Consider the following 19,163-nt stretch of genomic DNA (forward strand, 5'->3'; position numbering starts at 1 on the left):
AATTGGTTCATAGGTATATTGAACAATCCTCTAGAAACAAAAGTTTAAAAAAAAAAGCATCAAAAGAATGTTAAATCTGGTTTCCCAATTTAAAATTAGTATGTGTCAGGTTTTCTTTTTAAGGATTTATTTATTGATAAATAAATACTCCGAAACCACGAGTTGGACACTTAATCACCCAGGCAGCCCAAGTGTGTGTCAATTTTGAGGTACCATCCCATCTCTTGCTTCCCCTCTCTTAGGGGTCCTTCCCCAAGTGTTCATAGTGGGGCATCTGTTTCTTTCTAAAAACCCAATGTCACACCAAGCTAATGAGATTCCTAGGTTTGGGGGCTACACTGCATGTTATCTCAGGCTGAGCTTTGAGACGTCCCTGAGGTTTAGAGGTGGAAAGGATTTTATTCTATTGTGTATAGGCACAAGGAAACTGAGATGGACTGATTCTACACAGTTAAACTAGTCTGCACCAAAATTCTGGTCATTTGTCATTTCTGCAACTACTCTTTATTGCATTTGAGTTTATTATTTATTTATTATTAATTACTTGTTTATTATTTATTGAGTTTGAGTTTATTGAGCTTACTTTGTGCCTTGCAATGTGTGGATGAATAAGTAAGGACCCAGGTTTTACTTTGAAGAACTTTAAGTGGTCCCTGAAACCCAGCTCAGAATGCTTTCCTGTAACTTCTACATGGGCAGAAAAACACTCCTCCATCACCAAAGACAAAGGAGATGCCTCGTTTCTTCACTTCGTCATTCTAAGCACGTGCTTTGCAAACTGATGTACCTGAGGACTATGTAGGAAGAGGCTCCAGGTATAAGGGTTTATCTACACGGAGCTCTCATTTTGTCTAAACAAAGAAAGACAAATATTCTTTTCTTTCTTCTTCTCCTTCCCTTCCCCTCGTCTTCCCTCCCTTTACTTGCTTCCTTCTTGGTTCAGCCAATATCCTAATACATGTCAAGAGCTATGCTTGATTCTGGAGATACACTAATGAATAAAACAGCCATAATACCTGTGTCTTTGGATCTTCCAATTAAATCTGTATCTTATGGTCTAGAATGCAAATTCTGCATAAATATTAAAGTAAAAATCAGGAAACTTTAAGAGGTCCTGCTTCATGACATCGTTTGCCGGTTAGAGTGTTGCAATACTCTATTCTCAAATTCTTTCTTAGCGTCAGAATCTGATTTTCAAAGAAAAGCTTTGAACACACCAAGTTTTCTGCCCGTGTCAGAGCTTTAACCCTTGCTCTTCCCTCTTCCTTCAATGCCTTGCCCCCAGATGTGTCAAGCCGGCTTTTTTTGTGGTTCACTTCTCAGCATAAATGTCACCTACTCGGAGAAAAATTTCCTGCTGCTGCCCTTTTGGAAATCAGCCTGCTGCATTACGTTTATCACCTTTCCCAGTTTGGTTTTCTTTGTGTTATTTATCACTGCTCTTACCTTAGCGGTTTACTTATTCCGTTTAGTGCCGGTGTTCCCTCCCACTGTCTGCCCCCACCCACGCTGAGCAGACCCTCCCCAGGAGCTCACGGGTCTTACTGCTGCGGCCTCAGGGTCCAGCACGTGGCCCGTAGGTGTCAAATGAATACATGAATTCAGGGATCGGGAATCAAACAATCTGAGGAGAACTTACTCTCCATTTGGAGGATGACATCTGATAAATTTAGAATTAGAAATACTGGTTTTACCCTTAAGATTCCTGGGGAAAGAAAAACAATCTTCTCTCTTTTTCTCTCTAGCCAAAGATGTTTAACCAGCTTCACACTTTCCAGACTCTCTCCTTCAGTTGCTGCGGGGGGAAGGGGAAGGATCCTGCCCAACACCTTTGCGTTACTCTATAAAGTAGTTACATGCAGAGAATTCTTCAGAGGGTTTCAGAAAAGGCAAAGATGGTAAGGGAGCAGCGTAGGCACTGAGGCCTCACGGTGCTTAGGGTCACATGGCCTTGGTGATCACTCATGCCGTTTTCACTGAAGGCCTTAGTATACTCTAGCAAGTACTGATAGGAAGACTTTCTTTCTTTTCCAGGAACCTTTTCCAAATATCCCACCCCACTCACGCCGCAAAACCAAACCAAAACAACAACAACAACAAAAACACCAAAAAACCAAAAAACCCCAAAAGGTTAATGCAGGCCCCCTTCCCCCTCTGAACAACAGAAAGAATACCTCTTCTCTCTTCCGTGTAATAGCTCTACAGTACTGGAATATATTTAAATATTATACCGTATCTCCTCTGCTTGTTTTCGCTTCTTCAAGCTAACTGTCTTTATACTTTGCTACTTGAAAAAATTAGAGCAATTTTATTAGTCTTCTGTTTTCCTGTAATTTTCCCATATTCCTGGACTTTTCAGAAATCATCACATATACCCAGGTTTACTCCCTAGACAGTAATTACTATCATAGCTAAATTATTTATTAATTTGCTGTTACTTTATTTTGTCCTTATTTCATTCCTGGGAGGCATGTACCAACATTGTATACATTTTACAGATGAAGATACTGAGGCGAAGAGAGGATACTTTGCCTTAATGTTCCCCAGGCTTTCAGAAGTGGAAGCAAATTTGAGCCCAGTCCTGTCTGTTTCTTATGCCCGCATTTTAACCATTACACTACTTTATCCCCTAATATATCTTAGAAAATGTTAGATCCTTTCCCTGTCTCCTACAGAGTGCCCAGAAGATCCCTGATCTGTGCTCCAGTTTGAGTCAGAGTAATGTCTGGGAGATAAATACATTTCAAGGAACTGCCTGCTTCTTATCTCTGTGCTGGGCTCTAGTATTTCTAATACACAAAGACTGCATTTGAGAAGACATTAACCATACCACTCTCAGGAAGAAGCCAAAACTAATTGCTAATTTAATACAACTTAATAATACTCCATCTTATGATCTCAGGTTCGTGAGATCGAGCCTCACGTTGGGTTCAGCACTGAGCATGGAGCATGCTTGGCACTCTCTCTCTCTCTCTCCCTCCACCCCTCTCTGTTCTCTCTCTCTCTCTCTCAAAATAAAAAAATAAAAAAAAAATAGGGGCACCTGGGTGGCTCAGTCAGTTAAACTTCCGCCTTTGGGTCAGATCGAGATCCCAGGGTCCTGACATCAAGCCCCAGGTCAGGCTCCCTGCTCAGTGGGGATCCTGCTTCTCCCTCTCCTCTTTCTCTCACTATTTCCCTCTTTCAAATAATAAATAAAATCTTTAAAAATAATAAAATCAATAAAAATCAATAATACTCTATGTTAATCTTAATGAATTGATTTTGACATTTTGATATCTCCCCAAACCACATAATACTTAAGCCAATAAGACTTGCTTTTTCTTTTTTCTCCATCATTCCTCAGTAATGGACCACAGAGTGGGAAACAACTCCCACCTGAATTCAGAGTTCATGCTTGTAGCTCGTACTCTTTCGGTGGGAGAAGGAGGAAATTCGAATTCTTCAGAAAACTGTTTTGAAAACTGAGGACCCAATATCCACCTTCATTAGTGACTCTTTAATTTAGAAGTGAAACACAAAGAAGGCAACAAATGTATTCACCTGGGGATATTTCTTATGCTATTTGATACAATTCTTTTCACTGTAGTTGGACTTAGAGCTGAAGCATGTTTCTCTTAATGGAAAACTCTGATCCAGCCATAACTACTGAGCACCTGAGCACTGTACTCTGATTCCTTCCACCGTACCAGCTCAGTTCCAATAAAAATCCATTCACCAGACTGAGATCTGAGACACTAGTCATTCATTTATTCATTTAAGTAAGATAGAACTTAGAGCAGGCAGTTTATATTTTAATCTATAATTTTATATACAATATAACAGCATCATGCTAAAAAAAAATCCACTTACCGGAGAATAGTAGTAATATAATTACTATTTTTTCGTACATCCTGAGATCATGAGAGGGTTCTCAGTAGTCAGTACCGGGAAGCCACCAAGGACGGACTGGTATGGTGGCCCGTGGTCCCCACCCAGGAGCTGGTATCTTTCAGACACACCTTTTTGAGGCAGCACTGATAGGCCTGGGAGGTATTTGAAATTAGGCAAATTTGTCAAACATCTGTCAGTAAAGATACATGGATAGCTTCTTAGCTAGCATTATTAAAGTGTTAAGTAAGGTCTTCACTGCAGGGAATTGGTTGTTACATGTTAAATTTATTTGGCATAATTTTTTCTAAGATTTTATTTATTTATTTGACAGACAGAGATCACAAGTAGGCAGAGAGGCAGGCAGAGAGAGAGAGAGAGAGAAGCAGGCTCCCCGCTGAGCAGAGAGCCCGATGCGGACTCGATCCCAAGACCCTGAGATCATGACCCGAGCCGAAGGCAGAGGCTTTAACCCACTAAGCCACCCAGGTGCCCCTATTTGGCATAAGTTAAGTGAGCATTGCAAGGCAGTGGTCTTCAGCAGCTGCTCAGTTGGAACTTGAAGGCCTGAGACAGGGTCCCTGAGCAAGGGTGGGGTAGCCGTTAGGGAGCTAGAGACCTTCTCATGTTTCATGCAGAGATCCTCAGGGGCCGGGATGAAAGTGACTTCTTACATGTGAACTGAATGTATTGGAGAACTCCATTGCCATTGAGTGCTCTGAGGTTTGAAAGAACTCCCACACCCACGACAAGTCACACAGTGATCTGAGAGTGCATGAGACGCAAGAAAATTTCATTTCAAACCGGTGTTTCAATGCAACAGCTAGGACCCGCGTGGCTGCAATCAGGGCGTTCTTTCTCTCCAAAATATGCCTCACTAAGCAAGCAGAAGTGCGTAGCAGGACAATCATGCAAACACTCAAACACAAACACAGATGACCCCAAAACCTTGTTATAAAGCAGGTTAAAATGTGGGGTATGGCCCTCTGAGGAAGGGCCATTTTAAAGGGAGGCAGAAAATGAAACAAAAGAATATGAATTAGATCTGAAACTGCTCAAAAGAAGGCGATTGGGTACTCTACCTAAATCTTCCCGTTAGAGCCTTGAGTATCTTTCCTGCTTGCCCTAGGAAATCGACTTGCTAAGTCAGCATTTTGTCAAATAAATTATATGTATATCTTCACCCAAAATGTGGTTTAAAAGACTATTTATGAAACTAACGGTTTGCAGCCTCAGGAAATGGAACCACAGAGAGAGGAAAAAAAGTCTTTTACTGGGGAAAAGATGGAGAAAAATGTCAGCTAACATCCCAGACAGGGAGCTTGGAGGGACAGAGCGGACACTGAGATGCAGGCTTCAGGGGGCACTAGGACTGAGAGTCACAGAGGGGGACTCAGAGACAGTGCAAGAATGTTAAAACCCCAGAGTCCTGGAGTCCCTCTGAAGGGCCTGCCAATTCATGCAAAGCAATTATAGAAAAATTTACAAGTAGTTAAATGTAACCAATATTTAGGAAACCAAAATCTTGTTTAAATTTAGTATTTGTTATGGCTGGATATCAGGTTGGGTTGCAGAAATTATTCCTAGTAGACAGTCAAATAAAGGAGATTTATTTTTGAATATTAATAAGAGCAATAAGATTATTTCACATTTCATATTTTTAAGGTGAGAACAATTAGCATGAGCCTTAAAAATGCTATCTCCCTTTGAAAATAGGCAAATAGTTACTATTCTCACAATGGATTATTAGGCAGCTATTAAAATCATGTTTTCAAAAAATAAAATCAAATCATGTTTTCAAAAACAGTTGATATGGAGACGGGATAAAAATGGAAAATGGCAAGATCCAAAATTTTATATACAAAAATAAAATCCTGTTTGATTCTTTTTTTCTTCTGTGCTTATTTCCTCTGCCTGAAACACACTCTCTTCTTACATGATCTATTTCTATTCTGCTTAAGATCTTAAGTTTAAGAGTTCTTCCCCCAGCAAGCCTTCCCTGACTTCCTAAGTATGCATCAGGGCTTTCTGTTCTCTTATCATCGAGCTTACCATATTGCACTGCAGTCATCTTTGTGTCCTCACTGGACTACAAATTCTAAGTGTGCATGCCCAGCCTGTGGCTATCTTTCTTACCACTGAGTGCTTGGGGCACAGTTGACAATAAATATTTGTCAAATCAATGAATGACAAATGAATATTGCACTAGAGAGGAAAGCAATTTCTTTGAGGCGATCTTGGGGAGCAGAGGTAGGTCTAGCTATCTATCTACCCATCGCCTATGTCATATCAGAGCTTCAGGTTACCTCCAGCATGGAAGTCTGTCGCTAAGGCGGAAGGAGAACAAGAAAATCAGTCTAAAATCCGTAGCATCTTCAGCCAGGAGCTTTCCTGGGGAATCACTTCATTAACCACTCTTGGAACTCCTGCAACACTTAAGCTAGTTCATTTGCTTTTCTGCACGACTATTTCGTTGTATTGGTAAGTCTTGTCTCCCTTGTTCTACCTCCAGCACGGGGCAGAATACCCTACCGAGGCTGAGGGGCAGTCAGTAATTCGTCATCAGTGCTGGGACCACCAGACCACATAGGCAGCCGCCTCCATGAACAGCCCGCCCCAGAAGAGAAATGGATGCTTTGCTCTTGGTCACTAGGAACGATCAGTCAGCTCTTACCAATGTGGGGAGTGGGAATTGACCTTGGGGTAAGGACAGTTTTGTAGCTTCCTGCAGGCACCCACGTTGACCCTACCTGGCCTGATTAAAGACAGGCAAAACCTGCAGGGTTCTCAGCGTGATAACAGGAGGCGAACCGGCAGGACACACAGGGTGCGTGGAAGGAAACTGCGCAGTGACCTCTAGTGGCACATCCGCGTAATGGAAGGAAAAATGTGAGACCTAAAAATGCAACAGAAAAAAATACTCAGATTACATCTCTCCCTTCCATGCATTTCCCCAATCTTCTTTATACTCTTACTGAAACACATATTCCAGAGCATCACAAAACCCCACCTCTGAGATACATCATGCAAATCTGTCAGACATATTTACATACCTTTTGAAACTTTTGAGTTTATGTCTAAAATAAAACAAGTGCTTTTGAGACATTTCCTCAAACAGGGAAATCTTATTTCAGTTTCTTGGTACTGCATGTCTTTGCGCTACTTTTTCTTGATGGCCAGTAGTCCAGAAGAAGGACGAATTACAATGTGGCAAAGGAGGAAAGTCAATTTGGATCTGCCAACCTAGCTCCAACTTGTTTCACCATTGTATCCCTTTTTGTCAATTACTAAGTCCCAACTGTTTCAAGATCAGACTATACCTCCAGATCAGACCATGCTAGTCTGACCTGCCTGTGGAGAAGTCTACTGTTTGTGTTTTTCATGGAGAACCAAAGAGGGAGGGTAGATGTGGGCAAGTTGACATAGTGGCTTCCATTTATCTTGTGCCCGGGAAGCCGCACTCTGCTTTGCCAGAGTGGTTTAACATCCTTCCTCGACCTTCTTTTGTTACCACAGCATTTCAAAATTGAAAGAAACACAAATTTGACAAATCTGTTGCTCAGAATAACTCTATTCGAGAGGAAGAACAGATACAGGTTTCCCCTGTTACCCAAAGGCAGAGCCTTTTCGTGAAACTTCATAAGCTAAATGGCATAAAGCAAAGAAGCGATTAGTATTATTTACATAGAAACATATCTGAGCATTTCCAGAACCCCAGAAAACCTCTTTTTGGCTTTTCTCATACCTTAGACACATCTTGCCAACAGATGCACAAAAGAAGTGGCGATAAAACACAGGAGCTTGCAGACACCCCTCAAGGCTCTGACAGCCTGATGCTGAGATGCTGCTGAGCCTAATTCCGGGGAAGGACCTTGGAGGGGCTGCTCTGGCTCTTTCGGTTTGTGCCGCCTCCGTAATGGCTTCAAGTAAAAATAAACGCTCAATGCTATTGTCATTTCTTGTCTTTTTTCCTCCTAAAAACAAAAATCCTCATCAGATTTTAACTTTTGGTTACTGGAAACAGGTTCTAACGTAAGTCTTCCGTTGGAGCAGAGGGGTGCAACACAGACTTTCAAAAAGCAAGGGATACCTAGATTATCCTTCTTATTTTATACCTGAGAAAATCGAGAGATAGATAGGTAAGAGATTGTAAATGTATCCCTTAATTTTATTTGGCTCTAAGTGTCTTCTTATTAAAGATCAGAAAGGATTAATTAATTTTTTTAAGGAACATGAAGTATGTATTATACATATTAGGCATTTATTGGGAGGGGATTTAAGGAAAACTCTGTCCCCTCTTCAGCGTCAGGAAGATTCGTCAAGAGTGAGCTTTGCATTCCCACATAGGCAGGATCCCCTGGAGCTGAGAGAGGACTGGCTGTCTCTTGGGTTAGGTAGCCTTTCTGGAGATAGCCAAGTCCTTCCCCCGATGCTGCAGCAGCCAGCTTACACTATGTTATATTCAGGAGGAACCCCAAAGCCTCAGTGTCTTCAGCAGCATTGGTTCATTTCCTGCTCACGTTACATTTTGTCTGTGGGAAGGCTAGGGCTTCCAGGATCCAGACAGTAGTCCCCACTTGAAATCTGCTACTCTTGTTGCAGAGGGAAAAGAAAAATGGCCAAAAAGGGCAACGGCTTTTAACTGTTCTGCTGACACATGGGACATGCCAGTTTTGCTCACAGTTTACTGGCCAAAGCAAATCACAGGCCAAGCTGACATCAGTGGGGCAAGGAAGTATACTTCCTCCAAAGGGAGGTCCTGCGAGTCATACGGCAATGGTGAGGCTATTTAACACACTTTCAGGAAAGGCAGTCGATAATTGAGAGCACATGATATAATTGCCATATCCATTGATGTAATTGACCATATCCATTTATACTCTCTGCGCAGCTCCGTTCTGCATTTGAGTTTGTAAACCCAGTTTAGATAGGAGAGCTCTGAAAGACCTTCTAGACCTGAGATTTAACCCAGGTCCCCATTTCCTTTCCTTACAATCATACAGTGATGTGCTGTGTGTTGGAGGCATGCTAAGTAAATGCCCAAGAAGTCAGAAATCCTCAACGCCACATGAGGAGGCAGTGAACGAGTACTCCAGGTCGGCTTGCATTCCATTGTGCTATCTACTGGAATGGTATCAGGCATGATCTTTCCATGGAGGCTCAACAGGTCATTTGTTCTGCATCCATTCAATCATTCAATGAATGATTAATGAGCACCTACCAGGCATTTTATCAAGTGCCAGAGATACAACCTTCAGTGACTCACCTTCCCCTTGAGGAATTTTCAGCTAACTTGGGGGGCAAATAAGAAGGCAGTTGCGTTCTGGAGGGCCTATTATATAAGCAAAGGGCACTATGGGCACAAAGAGGGGCTCCAAACTTGAAATGAAGACATTACGATGGGCATTCAGTTTTAGAATAAGTAAGTCACAGAGATGAAAAGTACAGCATAAGAAATATAGTCAATAATACTGTGATAACAGGGGTGCCTGGGTATCTCAGTTGGTTAAGCATCTGACTCTTGATTTTGGCTCAGGTCATGATCTCAGGGTTGTGGGATCAAGTCCCAGGGGGGCTCAGTGCTCAGCAGGAAGTTGCCTTGTCCCTCTGCCCTTCCCCCAACCTGGTGCATGCTTTCTCTTTCTCAAATAAATAAAGAAAATCTAAAAAGAGTATTGTAATAGCATATGATGACAGATGGTGACTACACTTATTATGGTGAGCACTGGGTAATGTACAGAATCGTCAAATCAATATGTTGTGCACCTGAAACTAATACAGCATTGTATGTAAATTATACTTCGCTAATAAATTTTTTAAAAAGGAGGCTCCCAACTCAAGCATCAGGTTCTGGAAAGACTTTCCTGAGTAAGCAAATAGACACAGAGGTTGAATAACAAGGTCAAGGGAGAAACAAGCACATTTTAGGCAGAGAAAACAGCATAAATAATGGTCTGGAATTGAAAGACAGCACTTGGGTGGTTTGCAAAACTGAAATTCTAAAGACGCACACACAAGTGTGCACATTTACACTTTTCAATGTCTAGGATGTCAATTCTCTCTGCCCTTCACCTTTGTGTACATGAATTTGGCCCTTGTTCTGTACGTAAAGAAATACTGGGGGAAGTGTATCAGCATAAGATAGAAGACAACTATATAGTAACGTCTTGTTTTTTATTGAGATGTAACATACACAAATTTTAAGTGTGCAATTTGATGGATCCATTATATATACACACACACACACACACATACACGTGCATGTGTGTGAGACCACCTCTCAGATGAGGATAGAGAACATTCCCAGAGATTTCACTCTCTCTCCCTCCCACTGTCTATCCCCCTGATCTGAGGTTGACCACTGCTCTGACTTCTAACACCTTTGATGGGTCTTGTCAATTCTTGAATTTCATATAAATAAAATGACATATTATGAACTCTTCCGTGTCTGGGTTGTTCCCTGCTTAACATAAAGTCCAAGAGATACACTCAGGTTGCTGAGGAGAACTTTCCTTTATATCACTCCGATTATCCAACTGACTCTGCACACCTTACTGAAAAGATCATCTATTCCCAACTTATCGTTCCTTCGCTGAGGGTAACGTGTGCTTTTTCCTTCCAGATGCTTCGAAGATTTTCCCTTTGTCTTAGATTTTTACGATTTCGGTTATGATATGTCTGCGTGTAATTGGGGGAAGGGGAATCTGAACTTCTTAAATTTATGACTTGATATTTTTAGCTGTTTTAGAACATCTTGACCATTATCCCTTCGAATATTTTTAAATATTGTATCGCACTTTCCCCTCTGGGATTTCAGATATGTATATATTAGATTTTTTAAATTATTACTCATTTTACGTATTTTTTCCATTCCTTTTTTTCTTACTGTGCTTTAGTTTGGATATTATCTAATGTCCTTTAATCCTGTCATCTGCTGTGTCTAGTCTGCTGTTAAATCTATATCATGTGGGGGTACCTGGCTGGCTCAGTCAGCTAGTCATCTGACTCTTGATTTCGGTTCAGGTAAGGTCTTGGAGTTGGGAGATCGAGCCCCATAACCAGCTCCATGACCAGTGGGGTGCCTACCTGGGATTCTCTCTCTCTCCCTCCCCCTATGCTCTTCTCCTCACTTGGCCCTCTCTCCCTCTCTCTAAAACAAATAAATAAAATCCTTTAAAAAATTAACCTATACCATGAGTTCTTTGATTCTGATGTTGCATTTTTAATTCAGAATGCTCATTTGATTCTTTTTATAGGTTCCAGTTCACAGTTAAAATTCTACTTATTTCATTAGTTCTAAGTACTTTTTACTTTGATTTCTTGAACATAATCAATCATAGTTATTCCAATGTTCTTGTCTGCTGACTCTAAAATCTGGACAGCAGTAGTTCAGCTTTTATCTTAGTTACTTTTATTATTGCAAAATACATGCAACATAAAATTTGTCATTTTAACAATTTTTAAGGTTATATTTGAATAGCATACTTAAGCACATTCACATTGTACAACCACCAGCTTTTGCTTTTAAAAATAATAATTTGGGGGCTGTTTTCCTACCTCTTTCATGCCTCTTTCCTACCTCTTCATGCCTCTTTCATGCCTCTTCCCCCCACCCCCCACCTGCAGGACATTGACCTTAGCTTTCTAGGTTCCCCCATACAGATTCAATGAAGATGTCCTGAGGAAGGGATTCATTTGTTGGAGGCTCTGCCCTCTGGCAGGAGTTTGTTTTTCCAGTTTAGCTCCCTACACTGCTGAGCCATTCTAGAATTCAGCAAGTGCCCTACTGGAGCAACAGGCTTTGTGGTTGGGACTCCACTAGTTCCCAATCTGTTATGCCAGCCCCAATGAACCACCAAAATCTCTGACAGTCTCCCCCTCCTCTCCCAGTGTGTTTCTGCTTGCAACCTATTAATGTTCCCATGGAAGAAATCAACAGATAGGTGAATTCCTCCAGGGAAAGAAAAGATTCCCTCCATGTAACTCTGTAACTCCCTATTACCTCCCATATCTGCAGACGGTTGTGAAGCCAACAGCAGTATGTTCCTGAGGATGTTCTCACCTTTTCCCCCAGTATGCTGAATTTGGAGAAGTAGTTGGATCACGTGTTTCAAATATCAAATATCAAAGAGCCAAGAGTCATTTTCAGTGCTTGATTACTAATGCTTTAAAAGCTTAAAAACTGGGTCATCTGAGTGGCTCAGTCATTAAGCATCTGCCTTCAGCTCTAATCATGACCTCAGGTTCCTGGGATCAAGACCCTCATTGGGCTCCCTGCTCATCAGGAAACCTGCTTCTCCCTCTCTCACTCCCCCTGCTTGTGTTCCCTCTCTCCTATCTCTCTCTCTGTCTAATAAACAAATTTAAAAAAATATTTAAAACTTAAAAACTCACTCAAAGAAACTGGTGATATTTTATAAAAATCTGGGATTATTCATCCCAATATCCCTTATGTTTTCTCTTTCTTGGCTGTACTCTTGGAGTCAGAGGACAGAAACTATGGGGTTTGCTGTAATAATAAATATAAGTGAGCCTCTATAGGCCCTCAGAGCCAGCCAAATCCAAAATAAGTGCATTTATTTTCAGGTTATAAAACTGTAGGATACTTTCTACACTGCTACTTTGTTGGCTTTGTCTGACAAATCCACGACATTAATGAAAAGCTACTGAATACTAACCAAGGATCAGGCATTGTACTAATTACTTCTTGGGGGTAATATATTAATCCTTGTCATGATTCTATGAATTAACTACCATTCCCTTAACATGTTGGATTAGAATCCAAGCACTCTGCCACCAAAGCCCAAGTTTATATTCTGCAAACTCTATTCCCTCCTGTTTTACTAGACCATATCATCAGTTAGCATGGTCTGGAAGGACAGGGACAGACCAAATACTAAAGTTAGGGCATTGTTCCCTAGTTGCATGCAGGAGTAGGTAAAGAGGCTTTAAATAGAGACTTCTCTGTGCCCTGAAACAGGTGCATACTGTTCAGAGGTGTGAACTTGACTCATTATGGCTGGGGAATAGAAAGGGAGAGGTGAGAATGGCAAGAGACATGGCTAAAGATGGTGGTCAGTGAGATCATAAGGCATGTTAGGATTGGGGGTTTCATACCATGGACAACCGGTAAGCCACGCTGGGCTGTGCAGCAACATGGGGCCATACTCTCCCCAGAATGGAGCACAGCTGCTAGGGAGGTGACTCCGCTGACAAGAAGAGTAAGAAGGCCTTAGCAGAAACTGAAGAACAGAAAAGCCAGGTGTTTGAATAAGCCGGCCCTTGAGGAGTTAGCTGAACGGACTCAGCAACTGTTTAGACCTCAATATTGAATGGTCTTGTGCTTAACTGGGGAATGAGAGGAGGCCGCGTGTTGCTTCCAAGCTTTCCAGCTTGTGTGACTAGGTAAAGTGTGGTCCCATTTATAGAGATAGGGGATTCTGCAAGGCAAACCAGGTCTGTGAAGGAAGATTGTGCGTTTCATTTGGGTATGCTGTGTTTGAGATCTCTCTAGAAGATCCCAGTGGAGAGGTTAAGTAGGAAATGGACAATTAAATTAGGCACTCAGAAGAGGAATCTGGACTAGAGACAGAGGCACAGAGGGGTCACCCAAAAATAGAAAGAAGGGAACTGATACTGAGTAGGAGGCAAGGCAAAGTTTGTACTGTCTTTGGCTGAGGGGACAGGTCCTAGAATGTTGCTAACGCTTCCACTCCGGAACTGGAGACATGGAGGTAGCCTAAGCCATTATCATCTCAAGTAAGTTTCAGGTTCCTTTAACATCCAGCTGAAACCTTATAAAAGACATTTTTTTTTTTTTTTGGCCCAGAATTCACCCCTTTTCTTGGGGTACTTTCCTCCCCTTCAGAGGTAGGCCCACAGATGACATGTATTTTATTATATGACCCTTAATTTTGACCATAGCTGATTAGCTCACACATGGACACCTGATCCAACCATCCAATTCCCCTCTGGAGAATATTTTATTGAGAAACACAGAAGAAAGGAAGTTAGAGGTTAAGCTCTATTAATGATGGCATTCTCAGGTCAGCCTCAACAAAAACGTCCTGAATTCCATGGAACTGCTGGGCCTCCAACCCTTTCTGACGCCTAGAGTCTGTGAGGTAGTCAGCCCAGTGTCCCTGCAATAAATTCTCCCATTCTAGGAAGCCATTTTGAAGTGGGTTTGAAATACTTGTAACCAAGAGAATCTTAATGAGGACTGGCCTTGATGTGCCTAATTAGGGAATCATTACCAGAATGAGGCAAAGCTGAGGCTGAGCTGAACTGGCCAGGGACCAAGAGAGGCAGCTTCACCAGTGCCCATGACAGAAGCGAAGACTGAGGTGACAGAGCTCCCATGACTGGAGGGCCCTTGTATGCGTGGCTAATCATGTGGGATGTTGAACACAGTCTGCATATGTCCCTCCATCCTGCCTTGACACTTCCATAAGTAAGATTTGAGCCTTCACTCTCTCTTCCAGACAAACCCCGCTGCATCTTGTTGTTGTTTGTTTGTTTTTAACTATCGGTCTAGAGCAGAAGGGATTCAATTACCCTTTAGCCTTCAAACTATGCCAAAGGATGGTGCTGGCCTTCTGTGGCTTGGAGCAAACTCATATTACACAAATCTGTTTCTCATTTATGTGGTTCAGCCATAGAGGCGGGGCTGTTTTTTTTCCCTCATAGAATGTGACAGTACAGAAGGCCGGCATCCTTTTTATTCAGACATTCTGTTCAGATCCTGGACATAGGAGGGAAGGAGAAGAAAGTACTGGAAAATTTTAATGTCTATCTTTTTAGGACTAAAGCTCTGAGAACAAGAAATGATAGGAGAAGGCATTTCCAAACACACAGTTAATTACTATGTTACTCGACTCAGATTCTGTTAGCTGGTATGATTTAATAATTGAGTTATATGGTAAGGTTTCTAATGCCGTCCCTACAAACACTGTGATTGATGCTCGATATAGCTGAAAAGTATACGCAGGAAAACACTGTGTCATAAGAAAGAAAGCAGTCGCGGTAATGGGGTCCTACAGTAGCTTCTGTAGTGATTAGGGATTTCCCTGTTTAAATTTTATAGATGATAGTTATTCTTCAAGATACCATACCAAGATACCATACATAAAACTATGTATATTCACATGGTATTCTGAGTAGAGAGACTCAAACACAGAACGATGCTTGAGCTGGTTCTTGCTAACCAAGCCCAGGAGAAACTGTCCTTTAACACCTTGCTCCTGGATCCCCTGAGCTAGCCTTTTTATTTATTTATTAATTTTTGTTTTCATTTTAAGTTTTGGTTTACATTCCTTGCCAGCATTGATTTACAGTAGAAGGCACACAAAGAAATTTGGGATCTGAGGCAACGCCACGCCAGGGGAACTGGACAGTCAGATCCAGCCGGGATCTTCTAATCAAAGCGTCAGCATCCTTGGGACATCTGTCTCTTCCTGTCTGAGGAGACAGCCCAGGAGCACCACCCCCCGACCCCATCTGTGGAGGTGGTGTTTCTACTTTTGCTATTCGATCTTGGGAAAAAGCTCGCATGGCCGGTCATAGCTGTTGGGAGGCCAGCAGCGCTTAAAGATCATGGCTTGAAAGCAGGGCGAGTTGGTGGGACATTGTTACGTGTCTTTCCACTGAACCAGATGATGCTTCGACTGCAAAGACCGGTTTATACATGTTGCTCTGAGGCCGTGTCTCTCCATCATTTTAGGTCATGCTACTCACCCCTTCCATCCTTCCTCAGTTTTAATCCATTCGGGAGATTTTACTGGTTTTCACTTTCGGTAACTGGTCTTCAGAAATGAAGAGTATACGGACACAGCCTTTAAAAAATGACACAGTCCAGCGAGATTCTAAGACATCCTCCTGGGAGGGAGGGGGCATGTGTAGAGTGGTTGCTGAAAACAGTACATCTCTTTGACAGTGGAAACTCATAAAGTAGTATGGCCGGGAAATTTAATTTACACATTCAGAAGGTATTGCAGAATGTGTTACCCTTACTCGGATAATTGTGAAAACAGATGTCCAGAATTTCTCTTTTCCCCATTTTCCCCTTAATTTGCAAACTTTACGTGGGCATTATTTATCGTTTAAGAGGGAAAAAAAGGAGAACTGTGTATTCACCCTGTGAATGCAAAAACCATTCAAAAAATTTAATCCTTCAGCAACAACTTTCCATGGACGGCCTATGGCTGAGAGCTGGGACCTAAATACCTTATGTGATATGAGAGGGTTTTGCTGCTGTGGGAACTGTACGTGTGCATGTGTTTACAAAACAGAATTCCTGAGAAACTCTCAGCATATTCCTTTTCTCAAGCGCCATAAGCTTGCATTAATGAACAAGGGCTATTAAGCAGCTCACATGCAGCATTTTGGGTTACGCTTGGTTCCATCTTCAGCCACAAGCCCTTCAGGGAATCTCACGTGGTGCTTCTGTACGTCGTCGTCAGAGAGTTCCCGGTTTACCATATGTTCCCTGTGAATGACACCTCAGGCGTGTCTAGGGGATCCTTTCTTAGAATAACCTGGCAATTTGACAAGATGTATTGAAAACCATGCCGTGTTGCATATTTTTGGAACCAGAAGTGGTCATTTCTGAGACTTTATTTTCATGCTATAATGCTGGTAGAGTTCAAAGAATTAGCTTCAAGGGTAGGAGAAAAAAAAAAATGGAAAACAACCAAACGAGTCCATAGAAGAGACCTGTTTAAATCAATTATTGTGAAATATTAAGTGGGCAGTAAAATAAATGTTATAGGAATATTTAATGGTCTAGAAAGATATTCACAGTCTACTGTTAAGAATGTAAGTTGCAAAATAAACGCCCTGTATGATCCTTTGTGGAGAATTACCTACTTTTGTATGTTGCTGGGAACTTGTATGTAAATGCACAGAAACGGGACTGAAAAGAACATGCTCTTAAATAATGGAATGTTTTTTCTCCTTTTGCTTCTGAAATATTCGGGATATTTCAGAAGAAATTTTTGTTTATTAATAAGATAAATTAGCTGCAGTTAATTTATTTAAAGAGTGGCTAGAAAAATTACAAAACAAATATATAATTTCTGATTTTGGAAGATCCCTCTTTCCTAGAAGAAGGAAAAAAATAAAAAACCTGGTAAATTTGTTCCCTGTTTTGATCACTAGAGGTCACCAAAGTCATAAAGATTATTAGTAATTTTTTTTTCCTTTCCGTTTTTATTTTGAGTCACAGAGGGATGTTTCTGGTCTCTCCTGTTTTGCAGTTTTTGAAGCATTTACTGGAAGACCTCTTGCTGCTTAGTCTTAAGGAGAGTAAACTGTTTGGACTAGTTTTTTCTAACATTAAATATTCCCTGAAACAGAGAGTCATCTATCTATGGGACTATTCAAAACAGATGGGTGTTTCTGTAGAATGTGATTTATTTTCTCCTCTGATACCAAAGGGCCTATTGGCTGATACCTGCTGAATGTGAGTTCTGAGCAATGTTTTTGAGACAGAACCACAGAACACCCAGCAGCAGCACACATCGTTTCAAATGAAACAGCATGGACCATTTCAAGGAAAAAAACATTGTACCTTTACCGGTAACATGTGGTATATGAGGGCTTCAGTGAAGCAGAACATTCAAGAACAGCCATTGCATCTTTTGAATTATAGACCACACTACCTTTTTGCATGTTAATAATTCTGCATTTTTTTGAATTCAACATAAGCCCAAATCCCCAGACCCTAAAATTATGGAGAACCAGGGAAGATTTTAAAGCTAGATTAGAACCTTGCAAACATTCAAACAAGACTGTTTAGTCTTGTTCCAAAGGTTGCATCGAGCAGCCAAGGATACAACAACTAATTTCAGTGTTCTTAGCATGCCCTGGGAATTCATATTTAAGAAGGAGTTTTCTGTGATTAAACAAGATGCAGAGTGTAGAAGGTTTATGTTTGTCAGGAGTTATAAGCAGTGGACAGAAATGCAATAGGTGAGAAGCCTCTCGCATTTTCAATGTTTCAGTTACCGATAGATAAGATACTTACCTGGTCAAGTTGATGAGTCTGTGTTGGAATCAGTCTCCCACAGAAACTTAGCAAACCATTCTTCTATAAAAAATCCCAGTGCTCAGATACCTGACAAATTCAAGGTTAAGGCTTTGGTACAACCATAAACTAAGAGAATTCAAGCCAATATCAACATGATACATTTTGCATTCAGACTTTTTCCTTATTCGGTGGACTTCATTTTCCTTTGATCTTGGTTAACTTTGAAGTATCCAAGGTTCCCACTTTCCATAAGTTTTTTTTTTTTTTAAAAGTTAAATCAGACAGGCAGGCAGGAAATCTAAACCTTAAAAGAAGTGAAAACAACTAGACACAGTCAGTTATATATTTTTCCCACTTTGTTTAAAGTAGTACAACGCTATACTTAAAAAACTCACATCATTGAATTATTTATTAAGCTGTACATAAAAGTCACATTTTCTGTTGTGTCTTTGGAGACACACTGAAAAACATGTTTTTGGAAACTGTCGTAAGATTTAAGTGAAATAGTTTAGTTAAATGCAAAATTACAGATAGTAGCTAATGATGTCCTAAAAACCATTAACAAGAAATAGCTGTTAACTTAAAGGAAATATTTATATAGGAATTCTAATATTGCAGATCTTATATCTAAAAACTGGCTGCTTTATGAAATTTCACAGACGATGTATTCTGAAGTCTACTAGACATCCGGTTTTGAATTTGTATAAAGTGATTCAGACCCGTATCTCAAATACTCATTAATTTTACTTTACTCTTCTTATGCTTCAGATTTATGGGACTATTTTTTCTTATTAGGATAAAGGTAATTTTATTTAATGATGAAACCCATATATATATAATCACATGATTATACATGCATCCGTGTGTGTGTGTGTGTGTGTTTAAGTTATCATCTGGCACAAAAGTGGGAATCAGTTATGTATTGTTTATAAAATTTGTCTTAGAAGGTATTAAGAGAGAAAATGTCTTTTTTGAGAGATATTGAAATTTAGCCCACCCAGATACTGTTTATCTCTTCTGTGCTACCTCACTCACCTAGTCCTTCTCCTTTGTCTAACTCTGCAAAGTGGAATTTTCCTCTGTTAAAGAGAACCAACACACTTCTGTTATCCCAGGTCATTCACGGTGTCCTAGGGGCAGTTCATATTACTATTTTGGTGCTAGTCCTGCAAGTAGCAAAGAGTGTGAGTTATCATTCAGGCCATCTAGAAGAGTTAAATTCTCTTGTGTAAGTCTGATCCTGTCAAAATACAAACCCAGTATA

General features: G+C 40.8%; 1 protein-coding gene and 1 long non-coding RNA gene across 2 annotated transcripts in view; one reads left to right on the forward strand and one right to left on the reverse strand.

Annotated features, from left to right (window-relative positions):
• LOC116584298 (glycophorin-A-like) overlaps window positions 1–3,986 on the reverse strand; it is a 35,484-nt gene extending 31,498 nt beyond the window's left edge. The window contains exon 1 of the mRNA XM_032332394.1: window positions 3,853–3,986. Coding sequence (XP_032188285.1) covers window positions 3,853–3,892 — 40 coding nt within the window. The 5' untranslated portion in view covers window positions 3,893–3,986. The remainder of the gene's footprint in view (window positions 1–3,852) is intronic.
• Window positions 1–19,163, forward strand: part of LOC116584299 — a 172,142-nt gene that overhangs the window by 31,981 nt on the left and 120,998 nt on the right. The gene's annotated exons all lie outside the window — the stretch shown is intronic.

Source organism: Mustela erminea, chromosome 2 (genome assembly GCF_009829155.1).
Source record: "Mustela erminea isolate mMusErm1 chromosome 2, mMusErm1.Pri, whole genome shotgun sequence".
Taxonomy (NCBI): domain Eukaryota; kingdom Metazoa; phylum Chordata; class Mammalia; order Carnivora; family Mustelidae; genus Mustela; species Mustela erminea.